The sequence below is a fragment of the Antedon bifida genome, chromosome 10, assembly GCF_963402885.1.
Source record: "Antedon bifida chromosome 10, ecAntBifi1.1, whole genome shotgun sequence".
Classification (NCBI taxonomy): domain Eukaryota; kingdom Metazoa; phylum Echinodermata; class Crinoidea; order Comatulida; family Antedonidae; genus Antedon; species Antedon bifida.
Window position 1 is genome coordinate 1873810 of NC_136235.1, and position 19126 is coordinate 1892935.

General features: G+C 32.2%; 1 protein-coding gene across 1 annotated transcript; it reads left to right on the forward strand.

Annotated features, from left to right (window-relative positions):
• Positions 1–1005: 1005 nt before the first annotated feature.
• On the forward strand, positions 1006–18971 carry LOC144854548 (uncharacterized). Its single transcript, XM_078712494.1, has 24 exons — positions 1006–1186; positions 4034–4171; positions 4340–4501; positions 4953–5237; positions 5405–5737; positions 6092–6403; positions 6941–7120; positions 7469–7639; positions 8042–8341; positions 8666–8838; positions 8962–9268; positions 9664–9840; positions 10029–10061; positions 10228–10333; positions 10474–10792; positions 12756–12933; positions 13495–13629; positions 14170–14352; positions 14921–15199; positions 15691–16005; positions 16301–16483; positions 17268–17336; positions 17713–17794; positions 18044–18971. The coding sequence occupies exons 1-24, from the start codon at positions 1108–1110 to the stop codon at positions 18222–18224; spliced, it is 4680 nt and encodes a 1559-aa protein (XP_078568620.1). The 5' UTR covers positions 1006–1107; the 3' UTR covers positions 18225–18971.
• The last annotated feature ends 155 nt before the right edge of the window (positions 18972–19126 follow it).

Here is a 19126-nt window from a genome sequence, read left to right on the forward strand (position 1 = left end):
TAAAGGTCAGTGACCTTTTGACCTCTAAAGATTTCAATAAATGCGGGATTCATTTTTAAAAAGTATATTACAATTAGGCAATCTATACACTACATACTGATAGCAAGAAAATGCAAATCTGTTAACTAAATTGTAAATTATTCGCAAAAATGTTACCCCCTACCCCATAATTGTAAACGATTACAAATTACTAAAAACAACAAATTTCTTCATAATACACAGTATATTCATATTTTGTTAATCTTTAACTTCAATTTTCTTGTTTATTGGGTCTATATGTTCATGAAAACATCAGTTTGCATAACATCTATTTTATTTTTTTTGTTGAAAACTGAAAGTTTTAAGCTAATATTAGAAAAAAATTCATTTTTTATTAAAGTTCAATGACCTTCTGACCTCTAATGGCGTCAATAATTGTTATATTTACTTATAAAAATATATTATGCTTAAGCAGTCTATACACTACATACTGACAAAAAGAAAATGCAAATATGTTCACTCAATCCCAAGTTATTAGCAAAAATGTTACCCCCTACCCCAAAATTTTGTGTTGCATATTTTCCGTAGGCGGTGTTATATAATCCTAAAAATTGACTATTAAGCTGTACAATTGACATTGCTATCATGGATTTCTGAAAAGTAGACATATTAAGCTTTCCAAAAATGTATGGTAGCATTTGCCACCAATTTGATACCGAAAAAATGTCTGGCCCATGGACTATAGTATATCAATACAATAAAACTACCGTTACTATTATTGAGTTCAATAATGCTTTAATATAGTAGATATGAAGTTTAATAGTATATTATTATACTGTAGGCTACATACTCACCTATGAGTAATAGAACGAGAGTATGTATGATTGGCCCTTTTATTGTTTCTATTGATATTTAAACGAGCGTTCATTCCATCTTTTCAAATACAATAGGGTTGTATACACCCAAGTTATTTTAGCCCATTGACACTCATTGGAGCATGACGTTTTTGTTGTTTGTACGTGGTACTGTTCGTTCTATTCTCTATGAAGAGTGAATTACTTATATTGAGGCGTAGATATAACTGAAATATCCACTAATTTTAGGCATACAAGTACTATTTCATCCATAATGGGATATTGTAGATTAATTGGAAATACAGCAGTTTTACTACAAATTATATGTTACGCAATAAATGCACAGAATTCAGGTAGGGTTTTGCAAAATATTATCAGTACTATTTTTTAAGATCACGAAGAGCAGATGTGGTATGTAAAAGTGCTAATACGCATTGTGACTGGATCTACACTGAATATCGGGCTACATTTTGGCTTGATCTAATTTTGGGTTTATCAGGACTAGCAGAAATAGTACGATATAGCCTAAATGTACCTTACATTATACAGTATTTATTTCAGTGAACCTTTATTTCATTTGCTAGAAAATTGTGTGAAAGTGAACATTGTACTATAGGCCTACATAGTAAACCAAAGTGTTTCTAATACCTTGATATAATAGGCAAAATTTTAAAACAACATCTACTCTTGAGCGTTATTAATGATTTTTTTTCACAATTATCTAAGTCAAAGTGACGAATTAAATTCCAGTTCATTTTTAGAATTGTCCAAAAGTAATAATAGCATATTAATTGCCCTACAGTACTGTACATTAAATCCAAAGTTTCCAGTACTTGTTTTTACTGTACTGTACAAAGTAAACTGTAAAACATCTGAATAAATAATATCGGTGATATGAACTGCCGTTGGCATAAACATGGAAAAGAGACATTAGATTTAGAAGGACGTCGTGAAAAGGTAAACAGATTATCTGAAGAAATTGCCAGATACATCTACTAATCATTGGTTATTTTTTTATTACTGAATAATTCGATATACTGCATTTATTATTCTTATTTCTGTTATCGTCATGCAAATTAATATCCCTGACATACCGATCTGTTGAATACAGTATACAATATTCAAAGTTGGTATCTTTGTGAGTGAAGGAATAGTTTGATCGAAATGTGTACAGTTAATGTTTTGTATTTACAGGAACTATACTTTTAGTTTGTGTAACACTCCAAATAAAAAGAAAATTAACTATAAAAAGTGCTCGGTACAACACTTCAATCTGTCTATTCTTTTTATTTCAACAATTTCTATATAGTTTGACAGCAATAAAATGTTGATAAAATGCGCTGTACTGTCAGGTACGGTATTGTTTTGACAGTGATCACTCCTATTGTTGTATCAAAATCTATAATATTGATTGCACAAAGATGAAAATTATGTTTCGGAAATGTAATCAAACAAAGCTGTATGCATTTGACAACACGTTAGAGACTTGGTACTATACAAACACCTGTAATGTAAACAAAAAAACAACCTTACCGTAATAGAGATAGTATTAAATAGATGGCTATAACTACTGTTTTAAATATTCGAGGTCACATTTAATTGTGTGGCTATTCTCAGGGTTTTTTTTTTTTAAATTATTAAATTTCCAACTAATGTTAGTTTTGCATTTTCTTTAGTGTACAGTAGGCATTCTATTTTCGGTTGCTTCGTGTGAATTTAACTGGAAGAAGGAGTCAACTAATAATTATAGTTTTAGGTCCGTGTGGTAGACAAAATCATACAACAGTACTGTACGCCTACAGTACAGTACAGTACGTTGCCAATGTAGTATCAATCTTCTAGTATGTGTTTTTCATGAATTTACTGTATCTCTCAAATGATTTTCTATCACATTCCTATGGTGCAATAAAACAAAAGATTAGTGAAGTAAAAGTATTTCTGAATATTGTCAAAATATTACTTCCTTAGTTATCAAAGGTATAGTCATATCCAAAGGTATTCTTGTAACAATCGGCTTGATGAACCGTAAAATATTTCTAATAATGATAATAATTCTGTACATGAACTGAAGCGTGAGTATCTAATCAGAACTAGAATTCTATATTCGCCATTTTCAACTCAACAATGTACGTTACAGTAACTAAATATCAAACCCGAAATAGTGGTTGATACAATATCACAGCAAGTCTACAATTACAGTAATGAAATTCGCCAATACCGTCTTTTGAAAGCAAAGTATTGCTGTTTATGGAATACTGTAGCTATGTTATCGTACATATTTTATGTTCAACAAAGAAAAAAAAACCAATTGTTTCGAACCGTTATGTTATTACCAGAATTCTAGAGTTAAAGCAGTCACACTAAAGATTTGTAATATAAAATTTGCTAGGCCTAAAATACCTTTACTGTACATAATAATAGTGACAGTTTTACGTATTTTATAGTGCTAAAATCGATAATTTATAACTCAACATTGGCATTTTAATTTGCCAATATCCGTTTGTATTTGTAATAATCCGTTATAATAGGATATATCAAATGGTCTACAGTTGTTTACTGATTACTGAACTTAAGCATTCTTCCTTCTGCGATTACAGATTTTGATTATCTTTTTAATTGTTTGAATTCCAAGTAAGGAAAGTTAATCGTAAGTAATCCAAATGTAAACTATACGTACTGTAACTTTGAATTCCATTAGCTTATCAATAATCGCACTAAATCCTGCTTTTCATAGATGTATTAATCAAAACTAGCTATAAGTTTAACAAGTATTCAATACCTGTATATACTGTAGGCCCTAATATAAAATATACATTTTGGAATATTTTTACTAATTATTTTCCTTGTAGTTTTTCACAATGTATAATTAAGAGAACAAAGAAAATAATGTGCTGGTCATCAAATCTTAATATGATTTTCTAAAAGTGATAAGTTAAGCTCTGTCTACACTATCAAAGTAATTTGACAAAAAATGTGATGTAACCAAATATGGTAGTGATATGCCCAAATATGGTAGTGATATAACATCATCGTGTCCATATATGGGCACATTTTTTGTCACATACAGTTTGATGGTGTAGACCGAGCTTAAGAAATAGCACGTTATGTGTCGGTGTCACGTGGACAGATTTGTGGATTGTCCGTTTTTAACATTTTGTCTGTTCTCGTTTGGCGTAACTTGCCATGTTTTGTATTTTCAGGTGACGTGCGGTTACAGGGGGGATCTAACATATTCGAAGGTAGAATTGAAATTTATGACACCACTGAGTGGAAAACAGTATGTTTAGATAATTTCGGTATTGTCGACGCTGATGTGGTATGTCAACAGTTATTTAAACGTAAGTACATTATCTTGATAAAGCAATACGTTTGAATACTGCAATTTTTACTATTCATATGTTGGAACAACTTAAAATATTAATGCTGATATTTCTTATGTTCATTAAAGGGTTCTTTTAAATTTGACAATACACACAATATTATTTAATATACTTAATTAATTACAGAAAGTGCAATATCAGTAGTAGATGGGTCACAGTTTGGGGCTGGGACCAGTGATGATTCACTAACTGGAGTAGCATGTACAGACACTGATACAACGTTACTAGGTTGTTCTAATTCTGGGTATTCAAATACATGTAGTAACCATGCAGGTGCCAACTGCCAAGGTAAGATATTTGTAGTATTTTAAATAAATGTTTATAATTCAATTCAACTTTTATTTCAAACAAACAGTCAATATGATACAGCACATATAAATGAATAAAAACAAAAGGAAAGACATTCTATTCTGTAACAAACATCACCAAATGATGAAGGAGGGTGGACCAAGAATTATCCGTTGACATAATTAGTACCTCTCTTATTTGTAATAGTTTCTGGAATCCATCAATATATTCATGTATACAATTGTTTTGCTTGTCATTATTCTGTCAAGAAAACATTGTATTTATTTATTATTTCCTATGATTCTAAACTTAACCGAGTGATAGCTTTTAACATGTTTAATGCAATATTTTACAAATGACACAATTACTTGATTACCATACAGAATGACGATACAAATTAGATGAATATATATTGTGTAATAAAGTTTGTAACTTTGTTTTTGTTGTTTAGTTTTTGGGTACTTTGGCTGCTATAACAATGCAGTGGTGATGCCATTACAAGGACCATTACTTACTGGCAAGGTAGACTTGACAATATCTAGTTGTATCGAATCTTGTCGAACTCGCGGTTATGTGTATGCTGGACCAATAAATGGGGACAGATGCTCGTGTGGAAACACAATTGAAACACCTCATGTCGAGGAAAATCTGGTTTCAGAAACATTTTGCAATGTAGCCTGTTCAGGCGACAGTTCACAGATCTGTGGTGGAGACGTTTACACTAGTATTTATACATGTAAGTCCAACTTTTCTACAATTTACCGTTTTCTTCCTTTTATGTTATTTTTATACTGTATATTATAATTATAGATTGAAAACATGTATGCACTTACTTATACTGTTTACAAAACCGGTTAACAATTTGAATTATCAAATAACAATTCAAATCTTTCTCAATTGTAGCTTCAATCGGACAATTTGAGGGTACATACACCCTACCGGAAGGCTTTGTATATTCTCCAAACTTTCCAAGTTCCTATTTAGGAGAATCAACTTCATGGATGCTAACTTTTGAAAATCCAACAATTACTACGGTAACAATCTGGATGTTTGACGTATCAGAGAATGCTACCTTGGTGCTTACGTCTGGGACTGGTACCCGACAGTCGTATTCAGGCTCAGAATCACTCATTCTTCCACACGTCTGGACTACAGACCTGACGTCATCACTTGAAATCCGAATTGGAAGTACTACAACGCCAGAGATTAGTAACGGATTCGTTATTACATATGAAGGTTAGTTATTTGACAGTTAAGATTATATTAGAAGATCTAAAATATTGATGACATTTTATTTAGTAAAATTAAATGTTTTCTGTTAAAGACAAGGTCAATTTCCTCTTGGTAAAACGAAGAGTGTTATTCCAATCTTCCCTGGTCAAAGACAGTTTTTCAGCAACAGATTCCCTTCCCTGATTATTACAATGTTTCTAATATCAACTGAAGTTGATGTAATAAATGTGGATGGTCGATAACATTTATTTATAAAAAAAAAATTGTATCGTGTTTCCTAATATGCAAAAATACAAAACAGTACGGTAATAAAAATGGCTGAGAATAATATTTATATTTTTGTCCTCTATAATCTAGCTGTCACCGGAAGCTGTGGTGGTGATTTTGGAGGTACCTTGGGTTACATTGCATCCCCTGATTATCCTGAAGACGTGCCTTCTTCGAGCGCGACCTGCACATATTCCATTACAGCTCCGGACAATTACATCATCATAGTGGAACTCTTACAAAGATCACTGCCTAGTGGAAGTTCATTGGTATTGGTTGATGATGGTGTGATTAATAGTGTAACAACTATCGGAACGTTTGCTCCATCAACTACCAATATGGTTTCTGTTACTTTCGTTTCTAGTGCTTTGTCGCCGTCTTCATTTCTCATTAAATACACAGGTTAGTTAACCTATTTACTCTTTATATAGTAAACGCAGTTAGTCTATAAAGTTTAATAATGCCATATTTTGAAGTATCTTTCCTTTTGCACTTGTAACAGAAGACAGGAGCCACCGGAATTAGAATAATATTACTGTATAAACAAGAAGTTATTTCACTCTTCCTAGATTACACCATGTTATGGTGTAATGGTATAACCAGTTCTAATCTGCTATACTGTTGCCCAGTCATATATTATAAATGAATGCTACTACTTTGATGAATGACTGTAAAATAATGTCAGTACATGTTCCTATCAAAACTATATATAATACCCGTAGATGTATTGTAATTTCTAATATTATTCCATTGATATTGTGTATTGCTTTCTTTTATTTGAGTTGTTGTGTATTTATTGCACACCTTTGTTGAAAATATTTGTGACGCGTTACCAACATTCCTGTTTAGTTTAATAAAAGTATATCTTTCTATAGCTTCTCAAGGTCCGTCTGACGCGTTACAAACATTCATGTTTAATAAAAGTATATCTTTCTATAGCTTCTCAAGGTCCATGTGACGCGTTTCCAACCATCCCGTTTGGCACACTAGATCCAAGTGTAACTGGTACAGTGTATCGGCCTACAACGGTGTCATTTACTTGTGATGCTGGCTACTCATCGTCAGACAGTTCTGTAACCTGTATGGAAGACGGCTCATGGACGTCAGCAGAATGTACAGGTAACAATGGAACGTGTTTAGAATGTGATTGATTTGATTTAATATCAAATTAGAATCTTACCCAACATTAGGTTAGATTTAAGTCATTGCACTTGATATGACTTTACCAACTATAGACTATTAGTATATTCCTTGTAAATCATGAATACAGTAAAACCAATTTTATTGTCATTATATGTAACAATAATATTTCAATTACACGTGCACTCACACTCCTTCTTTGTTGTTTGCTGTATCTTTTATGAAACTATGTTGTTTCAGATTGTTAATAATAATGTAACCATGTTCTCAGTTAATTTGTGTTGTGTTACATATTGTGCTGTATGTCTGTCTTTCTGTTGAACGTAGTTAATTGTGATGCGTTGCCTACTATTATGTCTGGTTCTATTATTACGGGTGACGATACTGTATTTAATCCGGGTGAACAACTAAACGTGAGTTGTGACGACGGATACACAGCATCTGCATCTATGATCACGTGTTTGAACGACAATTCTTGGACGACAGTACAATGTATTGGTATGTTGTAATACTACGCCTCGACTTAAACTAAAATTGTTTAAGCCATCTCAAATGGCGTAGACAATACTATCCAGTAAAGCTTGGTTCCCACTATAGAGACCAAGCAAGTTTACCAGTAACAATCGAATCGAAAATGATCCATCGCCTGTGATTTATCAGATCACGTACGTTGCGCGTACGCCCTTGTGTTGCGTCTGTAGCGATCAGCACATGCTGAGATATGAACCATAATCTATTATTAATATAACCATACATGTATTATTGCACTTTCCCGATACCATTGTCAGTTTAGTTAGATTAGTACTGTATGTTGATGCACTGTTCACACTTGTGTTGTCTTTCCACGATGAGTATTCCCTTTGTAACAATACAATTATATCTTTATGCATGTCTTTGTAGAAGATCCACCAACCACAACAGAAAGTACAACTACAGCCATAGATGCCACTACTCAAGCTGTCACCACCGCTCCAGATGTAAGCACGGCTGCTCCAGGTGTAAGCACCGCTGCTCCAGTTGCAAGTACCGCCACTCCTGATGCAAGCACTGTTGTTGCTCCTGATGCAGACACAGTTACAACAAAGACTGTAACTACTGATTCACCATCTACTACTGCAGCTGGTGATCAACCAACTGAAGACGCAGATAGTACGACTGAAGGTTCAACAACAGTGAAGTCCACAACCCGATCTGAACAAAGTCAGTTTTGCTTATTACGATAGCATGTCTCATTTATAGAAACAATGCTTTATTTGAGTGTACTTAACATTTATAGTCTGCTGGTCAAATAGACGACCTTTCTAAGCAAACTAGTCACCCAGTAATACATATATATATTCAAAATTAAATAATGAAGAAAGTTTCGATTATCACAAAATGTAATTAGCATACACCTGTCTACACGACGCACGAAAGAAAGATGTTTAATATTTTTACTAAAATTAATTTAGAAGATGTTTCTTTTTAGTATCGTGACGCATAAAGCAATGTTATAACTAACAACTTGTTTAAATTTTGTTTTAGCTTCAGATTTATGTCGAGTCAGCCGAGATCCTATAATGCAAAGCTTAGATAATGTAGAATCTGCTAATATTTTAGCACTAAATGTTGGCAACCCGTTAGACTGTGAAGGGTATTTGACCGGTATAGAGATCTTCAGTATAGACACATCAACGGTTACCATCAGTGTACTAAGGGTATTTGATTCAGTTATTTTTCAGAAAAATAATAGGCTTAGCTCATATACTAAATAAATGGTTTATTTTTTAAGTGTAGGTATTAAAAAAACATACAATAAGCATTTAATTTGGTTTTATTAGTTTTTAGAAACGAATAATTACCAGCTGATTGGACGATTTGAAGTTGTTGGTGTGACATCTGATGTAGTAAAACACTCGTTGCCTGCGGATGAATATATTCGATTTGAAAGCGGTGATATGATAGCAACGAGCTCCAGAACATCTTCACCATTGACTTATTCAACTGATGAAGATTCGGTAGATTATATGATATGGAATATCACAGGAAATGACGTCTTTCACACTACAGAAGTTGAAAATGTGATACGGTTGACAAGCACAGACGACAGACCAAAGAGAACTTACTCATGGGCTGTTTTCATTACAGGTAGGTATTTTGGTATAACGCATGCGCAAAAACAAAACGCAGTAGTTACTTTTATTTGTCTAATTGGAAGTTTAATGAACATTTTGCGCATTCTCACATATTTCTAAAAGGAATATCATTTAGACCTGATGCTACGTACTTTAGGCTCATCGATGAAGGTCATACTATAACAACTACCGTTTTACATGTAATGAATAACTTTGCAAAACTATATTCCTAGTAGATAGAGTAACTGTATGGACTAATTTGATCGATTGAGTGATACCATATTCATGCGTATTGGCACGAGAATAGATTAGAATAGATTAGACATTGTTTTATAATTACAAATTTGTCATGTATCAGCATTGAAATATAAATATTTTGAACATAAAATAAAATAACTTTTTTAACAGTTAATCTGACGACATGCAGTAAGCCAGACATTGATAATGCTGTGATAACACCAGACATGGAAGTGTACCAATATCAGGATACGATTGAAGTTAAATGTAATGATGGCTACACTCCAGATAGCGCGAGGTCACTGCAATGCCTCGCGAGTGGTTCCTTTGAGAGCTTTGAATGCACTGGTAAGGCTCTTCTTTACTCAGTATATGCTTTACCAGTAGACCGTTTTTTTACAGTTCAGTTGAAGCTTTAAAATGAAAGTGCAAACTAACGTATAATTGGAATGCCATTGTTGTTGCAATACGCATATGTCTCATAAATAGATTCTCTCAAAAGCCACAATTAACAACTCTTTTTTGTTTTATTTCAGAAAAAGATCGACACACATTTTTCATTATATTCGGTAAGACTAGAAAGAAAAATGATAATAATATTAAATTCAGATAGAATGTAATTATCAATTTACAATATACAAAACTATCACAATAAGGTAAACACTAAAGTACAACCAATTATGAAAAAAAAAACCACTTTTCCTTGACAATATTTCTTGATTTTTATCCGTTAAGGTATTGTTTGTGTCGGTGTGTTTGGTCTACTTACAGTAATTTCTTTAATAATGATGGTATGTGTAAAAGAGAAAGCACCTGTAAGGACAAAACAACCAAAAAGAAGGTAAAATCGTACTATAAATGTGTTTTTATAATAATTATATGTTAAATATAATTGTATTTACTGTGTTAGAGGTACTGTACTAGAGAGGAGGAACTACTACATGACTACCTTTGTATAAACAAAATATATTTTTCTTACAGTACATTTGTATCAAATGGTAGCAGTCGATCAGACAATTCGCAGAGAATGCTGATACCCATAGAATACGACAACGCACGAGGTAAAGGAGTTGCTGTCAGTAATCCAATACCAATAGCTGATGAAAATCCCGCGCAATTAAACGATCTTCAGTATCCACCGATCGACTATCCTTTGGATGACGTAAACGAGGCCATCCAGGCGATCGATGAGGCAGTGCTTGGGTTTGACGTTGATAACTTTTCCCTCGCTGAATCTGGCCCAATGGATAACAGGTCTGGAGGGGACTCTACTAGGCATCACGTCACATTTTCAGATAGGAGATGAGATGAATTTAAATTAAATTATTATAACGATGTATAAAGATTGTTTTAAAACATAGAACGCAAGAACTGCAGTTAAATCATTGTGCGCATGTGCAGATTCTATAGAATCTATTATCACCAATTACACAATGTGGGTAGGTCATCGGTCGATAGCTTTCTATTAACTGTGTCATGTATATACCCATCGACTAATTAAGAAAGTAAATTTTATCAAACAATGTTACATTATTGTAATGAATAATTATTTTAGTATAATAGAAGAATACAAATTTTAATAAGTTTTATTTGTATTACAATAACAAATTTTTAGGAAATGTAGTAATTATTGTATTATTATGAAAACATAGACTTATAAGATTAAACTAGGCAAAACTTAAAGAAAAATAGATACGTACTGTTATCTATTAAACTTTCCTATGGGGTAAACTCTAAATAATAACATTCCAAATCAATTTAAATGCTATGTTTTGTATACTCTAAACGATTGCTTCTTTTCTGTTGATCCAATAGATCGAAAGTACTAACAATGGTACTTACAACAACGTTCCACAAACATTCAGTTTCAATCTACTGGATCAACAAAAAAGAAAAATTCTCCTCTATAATATTAGAATCCAAATAAAATAATTTTCAGATTACATTAAGTTGTAAGTAAATTGTCAAATAAACAAGGAACTTTGAATCATACATTTTTCTTCTAGCCATGAATATTGACCGACTTATGATAAATTAATGGCAACAACACATTGCTGTGTATATTATATATTAATTACTATTTATTCAGAATTGTGTATTTTATAGTAACAATGTACGTGTAGTATTGAAATGCAAAGGTTAATTTGATACAGCAGACATATACCGATTATGAAAAACTATACATATCAAAATATTAAATATTTTGCAGCATAAATTATACCTTAGGCCTATTTGGTATGTAACTAGTAATTCCAAGGCACCAATATCTTCCCTTTCTATATAAGTGATACGTGTCTCTTCTGATATTGGCCTACTGATAAACAACATTTAATTTAATATACTGTGACTATAATAATGCTAACATAACATAATTCAGTGGGCCTATATCACTATATTATACTACAGGAAAGATCTGTAAAATTGTCAAAACATCAATTATATTTTGTTTGAGTTATGTATTTATTTTAACTTTTACATTTTACACAACGACGTTATTTTAGTGCTGCGTTTTAAATCTCAACCTGGGGTTTTGTTTGTAAATAGTAATAGTTGGTATATAATAGTATGTTTAATCTTATAACCCGTATTTAGATTGAAGATTAATAAAGGAATTGTATTTTTTCATTTTCTTGTTTCTCTTTGAATGGTCTTTGTTTTCTTGGGAAGAAAATAAAATGAATATGATATATTTAGGCCAATGTTAAAACCACAAATTATTAAAACTATATATCAATTACTGGATTTTAATGGAGTTAACTCAGAGAGTAAGAAAGATTATAATGTGTGGAAACCATAGCTGATTAGCCAGACGAAACTGTTTTGACACATAAGTTACTTCACTGGTTTATAACTTATGAATTTTATCGCAGAAATTATATTATGTGTGAAATGTATATGGATACATACATTTCAGAGATTGTTTCCAAATCTACGTTTCATAAGCCGTTCATTTTATGATTTCATTTCATGTAGGCCTATATTATGCAGATGAGGCAAACATTTAATGGTTTGAATCAAATTAAAAATCATCAAAAAAATCTTTTATTCAGATGTTCCATTATTAGCCGCCCTCTGGAATTTATATCTTAACCAAGTTTCGAATTTTCACCTAATTGAACTTTATTGTCAAATTCTTTTGAACAACCGTAATCCACAAACAAAACCTCTCCTACCTGAAGTATTTACAAAAACCCATTGGACCGTGTTTTGAAGTTTACACAAATAACCCCATTCAAGCTAATACAAATAAATAGTGATTGTTGTTAAAGTTGAAACCTACATGTATCGCCATATTGGGTCTTCCTTTATACCAAGAACAGCTTGAAAACGGAATTTTTGAACGTGAAACTACGTACCCCGTGATGCATACTCTACTAGTTATAACCACTACCTTATTTTGTGTTCATTCTGGTGCAGCAAATATAATAACGAACTATGAAGGTTGGTGTCTTGAAGTTGTTTTTGGGAAGAAATAGTTAGATAGAATAAACTAGTACACTTACCTTATACTGTGTGTTTTACACTACAATAGGCCTACAGAATATGGTTAAGAATAGCAAAACCTTAACTTGAATTTCAAATTAGTTTTAGCTTTCTGGTAACATGTAGTACAAGAATAGGCCTACTGGTACAACCAGTATTGAAAATTAAAATGAGTGTTTGTTTTTAGTTGGTATTGGTATTAAACTGAATTAAAACATAACATTATGACATGATTACAGGGCTGTGTCTATTTTTATAAATTTAAATCACCAGGCTTATAATGTACAATCACGTCACAGTATATCTGTCAGTATATAACATGAGGTATTCAATAACAATTTGGATTATATTGCGTTATTCCTATAACTTGTCATGAAAATAAAAACGTTAGAAATTACTGGTAAAAAGGATGTTAGTAAAGCACCCTTAAAATTGGCAACTTAACTTTGCCGTATTATTGGGAATATTTTTTTATAATAGATTGAAATGTTAATATTTATTATTGTTTCTTATGAACAGAGGGGGACATACGATTAGCTGACGGTCCGAATCCGTTTCAAGGGCGTCTTGAGATATATCATAACGAATCATGGGGAACGGTTTGTTCAGATGGCTGGAACGAAAACAACGCACAGGTGGTATGCAGGCAGTTAGGTAAAGATGACTCACAATGTTATTTTTAATTTTGCATTTGATTATAATAAGAAAATCATTTTTGGTAGTTTCTATGATTTAAAATCTGTCTTTCGAGACTTTATGTTTGTAAGACTCAGGTACCAACCTGGCCTTGTCTCTCCAACAACATTTGAAAGTATTCAAAACATAATAGAAAATGTTTAAATGATAAATAAGATAAATAATACATACTAATATTTTAGGAATCACACTATTAGAAATGGTAACTCTAATTAAAGAAATTATTTTAGGTATAGTATAAGAACAATCATAATCCACACTCTTATCTACTAAAGCTCTTTCTACACTATCGAACTAGTGTGATGTGACCAAATATGGCAGTGACATGCTTAAATATGGTAGTGACATGCCCAAATATGGTAGTGATATGACATTTGTGTCACATAAACTTGATAGTGTAGACATAGCTTAAAAGGTATTTTGACCAAAACGTGAATGCTTTGGCAATTCTTAAATAATGAGTATAATTATTGGCCTATTTCTATTTATATTTTTCAGGATTTCTAGATGGAGTTCTTCTAGATAACGTGGTTAACAAATATCCCGTCACTTCAAACATTAATATATACTTATCGAATGTGGTATGTGATGGGTTAGAATCAGCATTGACTGAATGTCAATATAACGGCTGGAGTGTGAATGGGTGTAATCACGAACAAGATGTGAATGTTTACTGTAAAGGTAACGTATTCTTCCCCCGTTCATTTATAATTATCTTGTAATAACCAATTATTTTTAATTTGTTTGTAAGCTAAACTTAGTTATGGTTTTTATTTAATTTTTTTTGCACTAAAACTGCAGTAGGCCTATTCAAAAAGGAATTTATTTAAACCAACATGATACATATTTCTTCTTTCTTTCTTTCTTTCCTCTATGATGAAAACAGAATATGCACAAAAACCACTAAAAACTACTATTCTTTCCACATTAGACTTAAGTGAAAATTATGCATTATAATACTCTAGAAGCCTACGCAGATGAAATGGAATAGTTTAAATAGAGTCTACAATGAAACGTTTATTACAATCTTTAAATAACATAATTATACAATATGTATTAAGCTCTGTCTACACTATCAAACGTTATGTGACAAAAAAAATGTGATGCGCCCATATATGGACACGATGATGTCTACCATATTTGGACACATCACATTTTTTTTTCAAACTAGTGTGATAGTGTAGACAGAGCTTTAGACAGTAAGATAAAAACGGTACCAAACGATAGTAATTTAGTTTGACTTTTTTAGTCCACAGTTACAGAGGTTGTTTTGTCAGTGAATTTCCTAACTACGCTTTGACTGGTAAAGAGGTTGGAATGACCGATCCATTGAAGTTAGAAAGGTGTATGGAATTGTGTGATGGTTACGACTTCATGGGTGTGGAAGGAGGTGATTCATGTTTTTGTGGAAATGTTGCGGATGATTACACAAGGTATGGAGAAGTGGTCGCGAGTGAATGCACCCTACCGTGTGAGGGCGATAGTAAGCAGTTCTGTGGAGGAATAAGTCGTATAGCGATTTATGAGCGTAAGTGTCATGAGTTACCGCTGTATCCCTTCTCCTTGCCTTGAGCACGTTGTGGATATGTGCGCTTTATAAATCTTATTATCTTATCTTATCTTCTATAACAAATGCAATAAATTGTTTTTGAAAAATGAAAGAAAGACAACTATATATTATTTTGACTAGGTTAACCGTACTAAATAAAAGAATAGCAGCAGTAAGTAGAAAGGAGAACTCAAGGGAAAATCAATACATGTAAGAAAGTCCCCATAAAATATCATTTGATACTGATGTACCATAAAACACGGTAAATAAGATACAATTAACCGCCATTTTATTTATCGAAACTTGATCAATACTTTCTTTTTTGTAGGCTCTACTCATTTTCCGTTTTATAATGTTTGGGGAATTGTAATAATTATACTATAATACTATAAAAAGTGAATACATATGCTTTACCTTATTTGAATTAAAGTAATAAAATAAGTAATCAAATTACATATCTTAAATTGTAGGCAATTGTTTATCAACAAGTGCTTCCAGTGGTGTATTACTATCACCTAGTTTTCCTGGCCAATACAGTATGGATGACCGATGTGAGCAGCAGACAGATTTATCCATGAATGCCAAAACGCATGTGACCTTTCACCTTTTTGCGCTCACGGGTGATGACGCGTTAACACTTTCTGACGAGTTTGGAGATATAGTGACGTATACTGCGTCAAACCCACCCCTAATGCGAAGCGTTATTGAAATAGATACGTTAAATGTTGAATTTGTTTCCTCATCAACATCAAGTGGTGGAGATGGTTACGTCATAACATACAGTGGTAAAGTATTGGTTCTAAAGCGTTATTCCCATTTAGGTGCAACGCAAGGACGCACACACGCAAAGTCTGGTCGGACGTCGTTTTTATGAATCGGACAATTTCTTGTCTTGTGTGCAATATTCTTTGTCTAAGTCACTATTTGAATAAAAGTATGCCTTTAATGTTCATGTTTTTATAATACACTCCAATGGAGTGAACACTAAGATATGTCATATACAAACTAAAATGTATTTTGAATTTTAAAAAGTTATCACACATTTGTTTAAATCATAAATATTTGTTTGTATGTATGCAGGTGTTTTAAAGTGTCCGAGTTCTATAAAATTTGCAAACGGTTCTCTACTGATGGAAGACCTGCAGTTCTATTATGAAGGCGATACGGCACTTGTTATGTGTGACAATGGCTTTGTCCCTCTTCAAGAAGACTTAGTCTGTACTGAAGATGGCGAGTGGTTTCCAGTTCCTTCTTGTGTAGAAGGTAAAACGTATACTATAATTAATTGTAGCCTCATTTTTATAAAGAAATACAAAATAATCACATGAAACATGTCCAGGTTCTAGTTAAAGAAGTTGAAGAACTTCCTTCTAATCTTTACAGCTAGTTACCTCCGCCAGAATGGCGAGAGGTAACGAGGGCAGTCGGGTGTGTTTGTTTCTTTCTATCTTTGTTAGTTAGCAGGATTACTCAAAACGTCAATGCCCGATTTTAAAGAGTTTAAAGGATGGTTTTAGAGCTGTTTGGAAACACATGATTCCATTTTCATATGCCTAGGCGGAGATTTGTACTCTCTTAGTGCCCTTCTAGTTTGTTTATTTATTTCTATTTATTTTTTGTTTTACTTTATATTTAGTTACGTAAGGATCCCAGTTAGACATGGTTTCCTTCTAGTTGGGATCTTTCAACTGTTTTTATTCATCACGTGCTTGTATTATTTATTTACCTATAACAATTTACTTTTATATTGTATTTCTTACTTCTAGATGAATTATGCTATTTTGTGTTTTCAGTTGCAAATAAATAAATGTCATAACATGTAAGATGCCTGGATTAAGTACCTGTTATACTCAAAATATACTTCCCGTATCGCTTAATAAAAGCCTATAGAAAATGTTGGCAAATTAACTACCCTATGTTATATTCATTTGCCTAAGGAGCATTATCCTTATCCATTTACCTTGCTATGGTCATGTACTATTTTAATGATATCTTTTGATTAAAACATGCCTAATAAATGTTTTATCATCACAATTATTAATTTCAGTAATTCCAGGAGATCTTCCAGATGAAACAGACAACGGTATTGGAAACTTCGAACCAATTCTTCTAATGTGTAAGTTAATGACACGTTTATGATGTTACTGATTATGATGGGGTGGTATTAAGATTAACAACCGTGTATTTTGAAAATAATTATGATGATTATGAAGAAGATAATAATAATGTTGATGATTATAATGATGATGACGGTGATGATGATAGTAGTGTTTGTGGAATGATAGCTTACTCAAGGAGGATGAACCAGAAAATAATGATTGGAAGTGATTATAACGGTGGTTATGGTGATGATGATTTAATAACGCCAATATGACCCAGATAATGAAGGTGATGATGATAGTTTGTAATATACCATTTTACAGACCATCAGGCTTAATTTTTGTTTTAATTTGCTGAAAATGATTATTTTTGTGTGTTTGTTTTATTGTTAGGTGTTGTATTAGTGGCCATCCTTGGAATTGCATTTTTTATGGTGTTTATGGGAGTCATATGTTCAGGAAAAAGACAATCCAGGTATCGAAATAAGTATTAATAATGATAACTATTAATTACCTTGTATTTTGACGAGAATGGTGACAATAATGATAATATAATAGTGATTGTAGACATAATTAATAGGGAAATAAAAGCAATCGACAAGTGGTCTTCAATGTGAAACTGTCAATGATTTTATAATAGAATAGGTATAGGCTTATTGAATAAAATAAAAAATAATCTAGAAACACATTACTAACTTGTAACTATTTTCCCCCAAAACCATAGTGACAAAACACCACTCGAAAATGTTGACACGCCATCTGGATCCGACAACAGTGATTCGTTGGTGGACCGGGATATGTTTGATAGTAACCAGGGCAACGATAATCCACAGGTTGAAATAGAAGATGACGACGCTGTAAGCACAACTGAAGAAGAAGGACAATATTTATCAAATATCTATTAAACATCAACTTACATGTTGTTTGTAATCTTAAAAGTTTGAATTTCAGAATGCATGCGAGTATCTCAACAGTACACTGTCTTCGTCAGGTTAAACTAGTTTGACAAAACAATTGTGATGTGCCCAAATATGGAGAGATATGCTTAAATATGGTAGTGATATAACATCATCATGTCCATATATGTGCACATTTTCGTCACATAAAGTAGACAGAGCTTTAGAAGTCCTGTGAAGTAGGTCTATGTCAGTTGGATGTAGTATATTTGTAAAGTTCTTTTAACACATCACAAACATGGAATAGTTTTAATTAATTGAACTATCTTTCTGTTAATTTATTTAAGTAGGGCCTCTAAGTAGAGTTTGTACATAAATAGATGTATTTTAGTCATAGCTAGTATTTCTGCATAATTTATAAATAACTATAGATAGTTTATTATAGAAATAATATTTCTTAATATATTTATGTATTTTCATAGATTAAGATTGATATTTTTTTTGTGTGTCATAATAATTAAATGAACAACTAAATATTTTCCAATATTTCTCTCGAATATGGCTTATTTATCTTAAAGTCCGCCCTCTATATCGTCACACGGTTGGGTTGTGTCTCGCGGTTTTAGCGTTGAAAATAATTAAAAACTGCATATCTGTCTGATAACATTGTAGTGTAAGTTACAAAACATTGACGGCATATTCAAAAAGATTGATTGCTTTGGTATGTAATAGAAAATTGATGCTGAAAAACGTTTTTTCTTGGAATTTATTATGATTTGGTGGTGTTACAGTGTCTGTTATAAACAGTAAGTATAATTAAATGTTATCCAATTCATTCAGTAAGTGTTCATAGGATGGTTCTATTCAACTATACGCATGGATTATACACCATTTTCGGGTAATTATTAAAC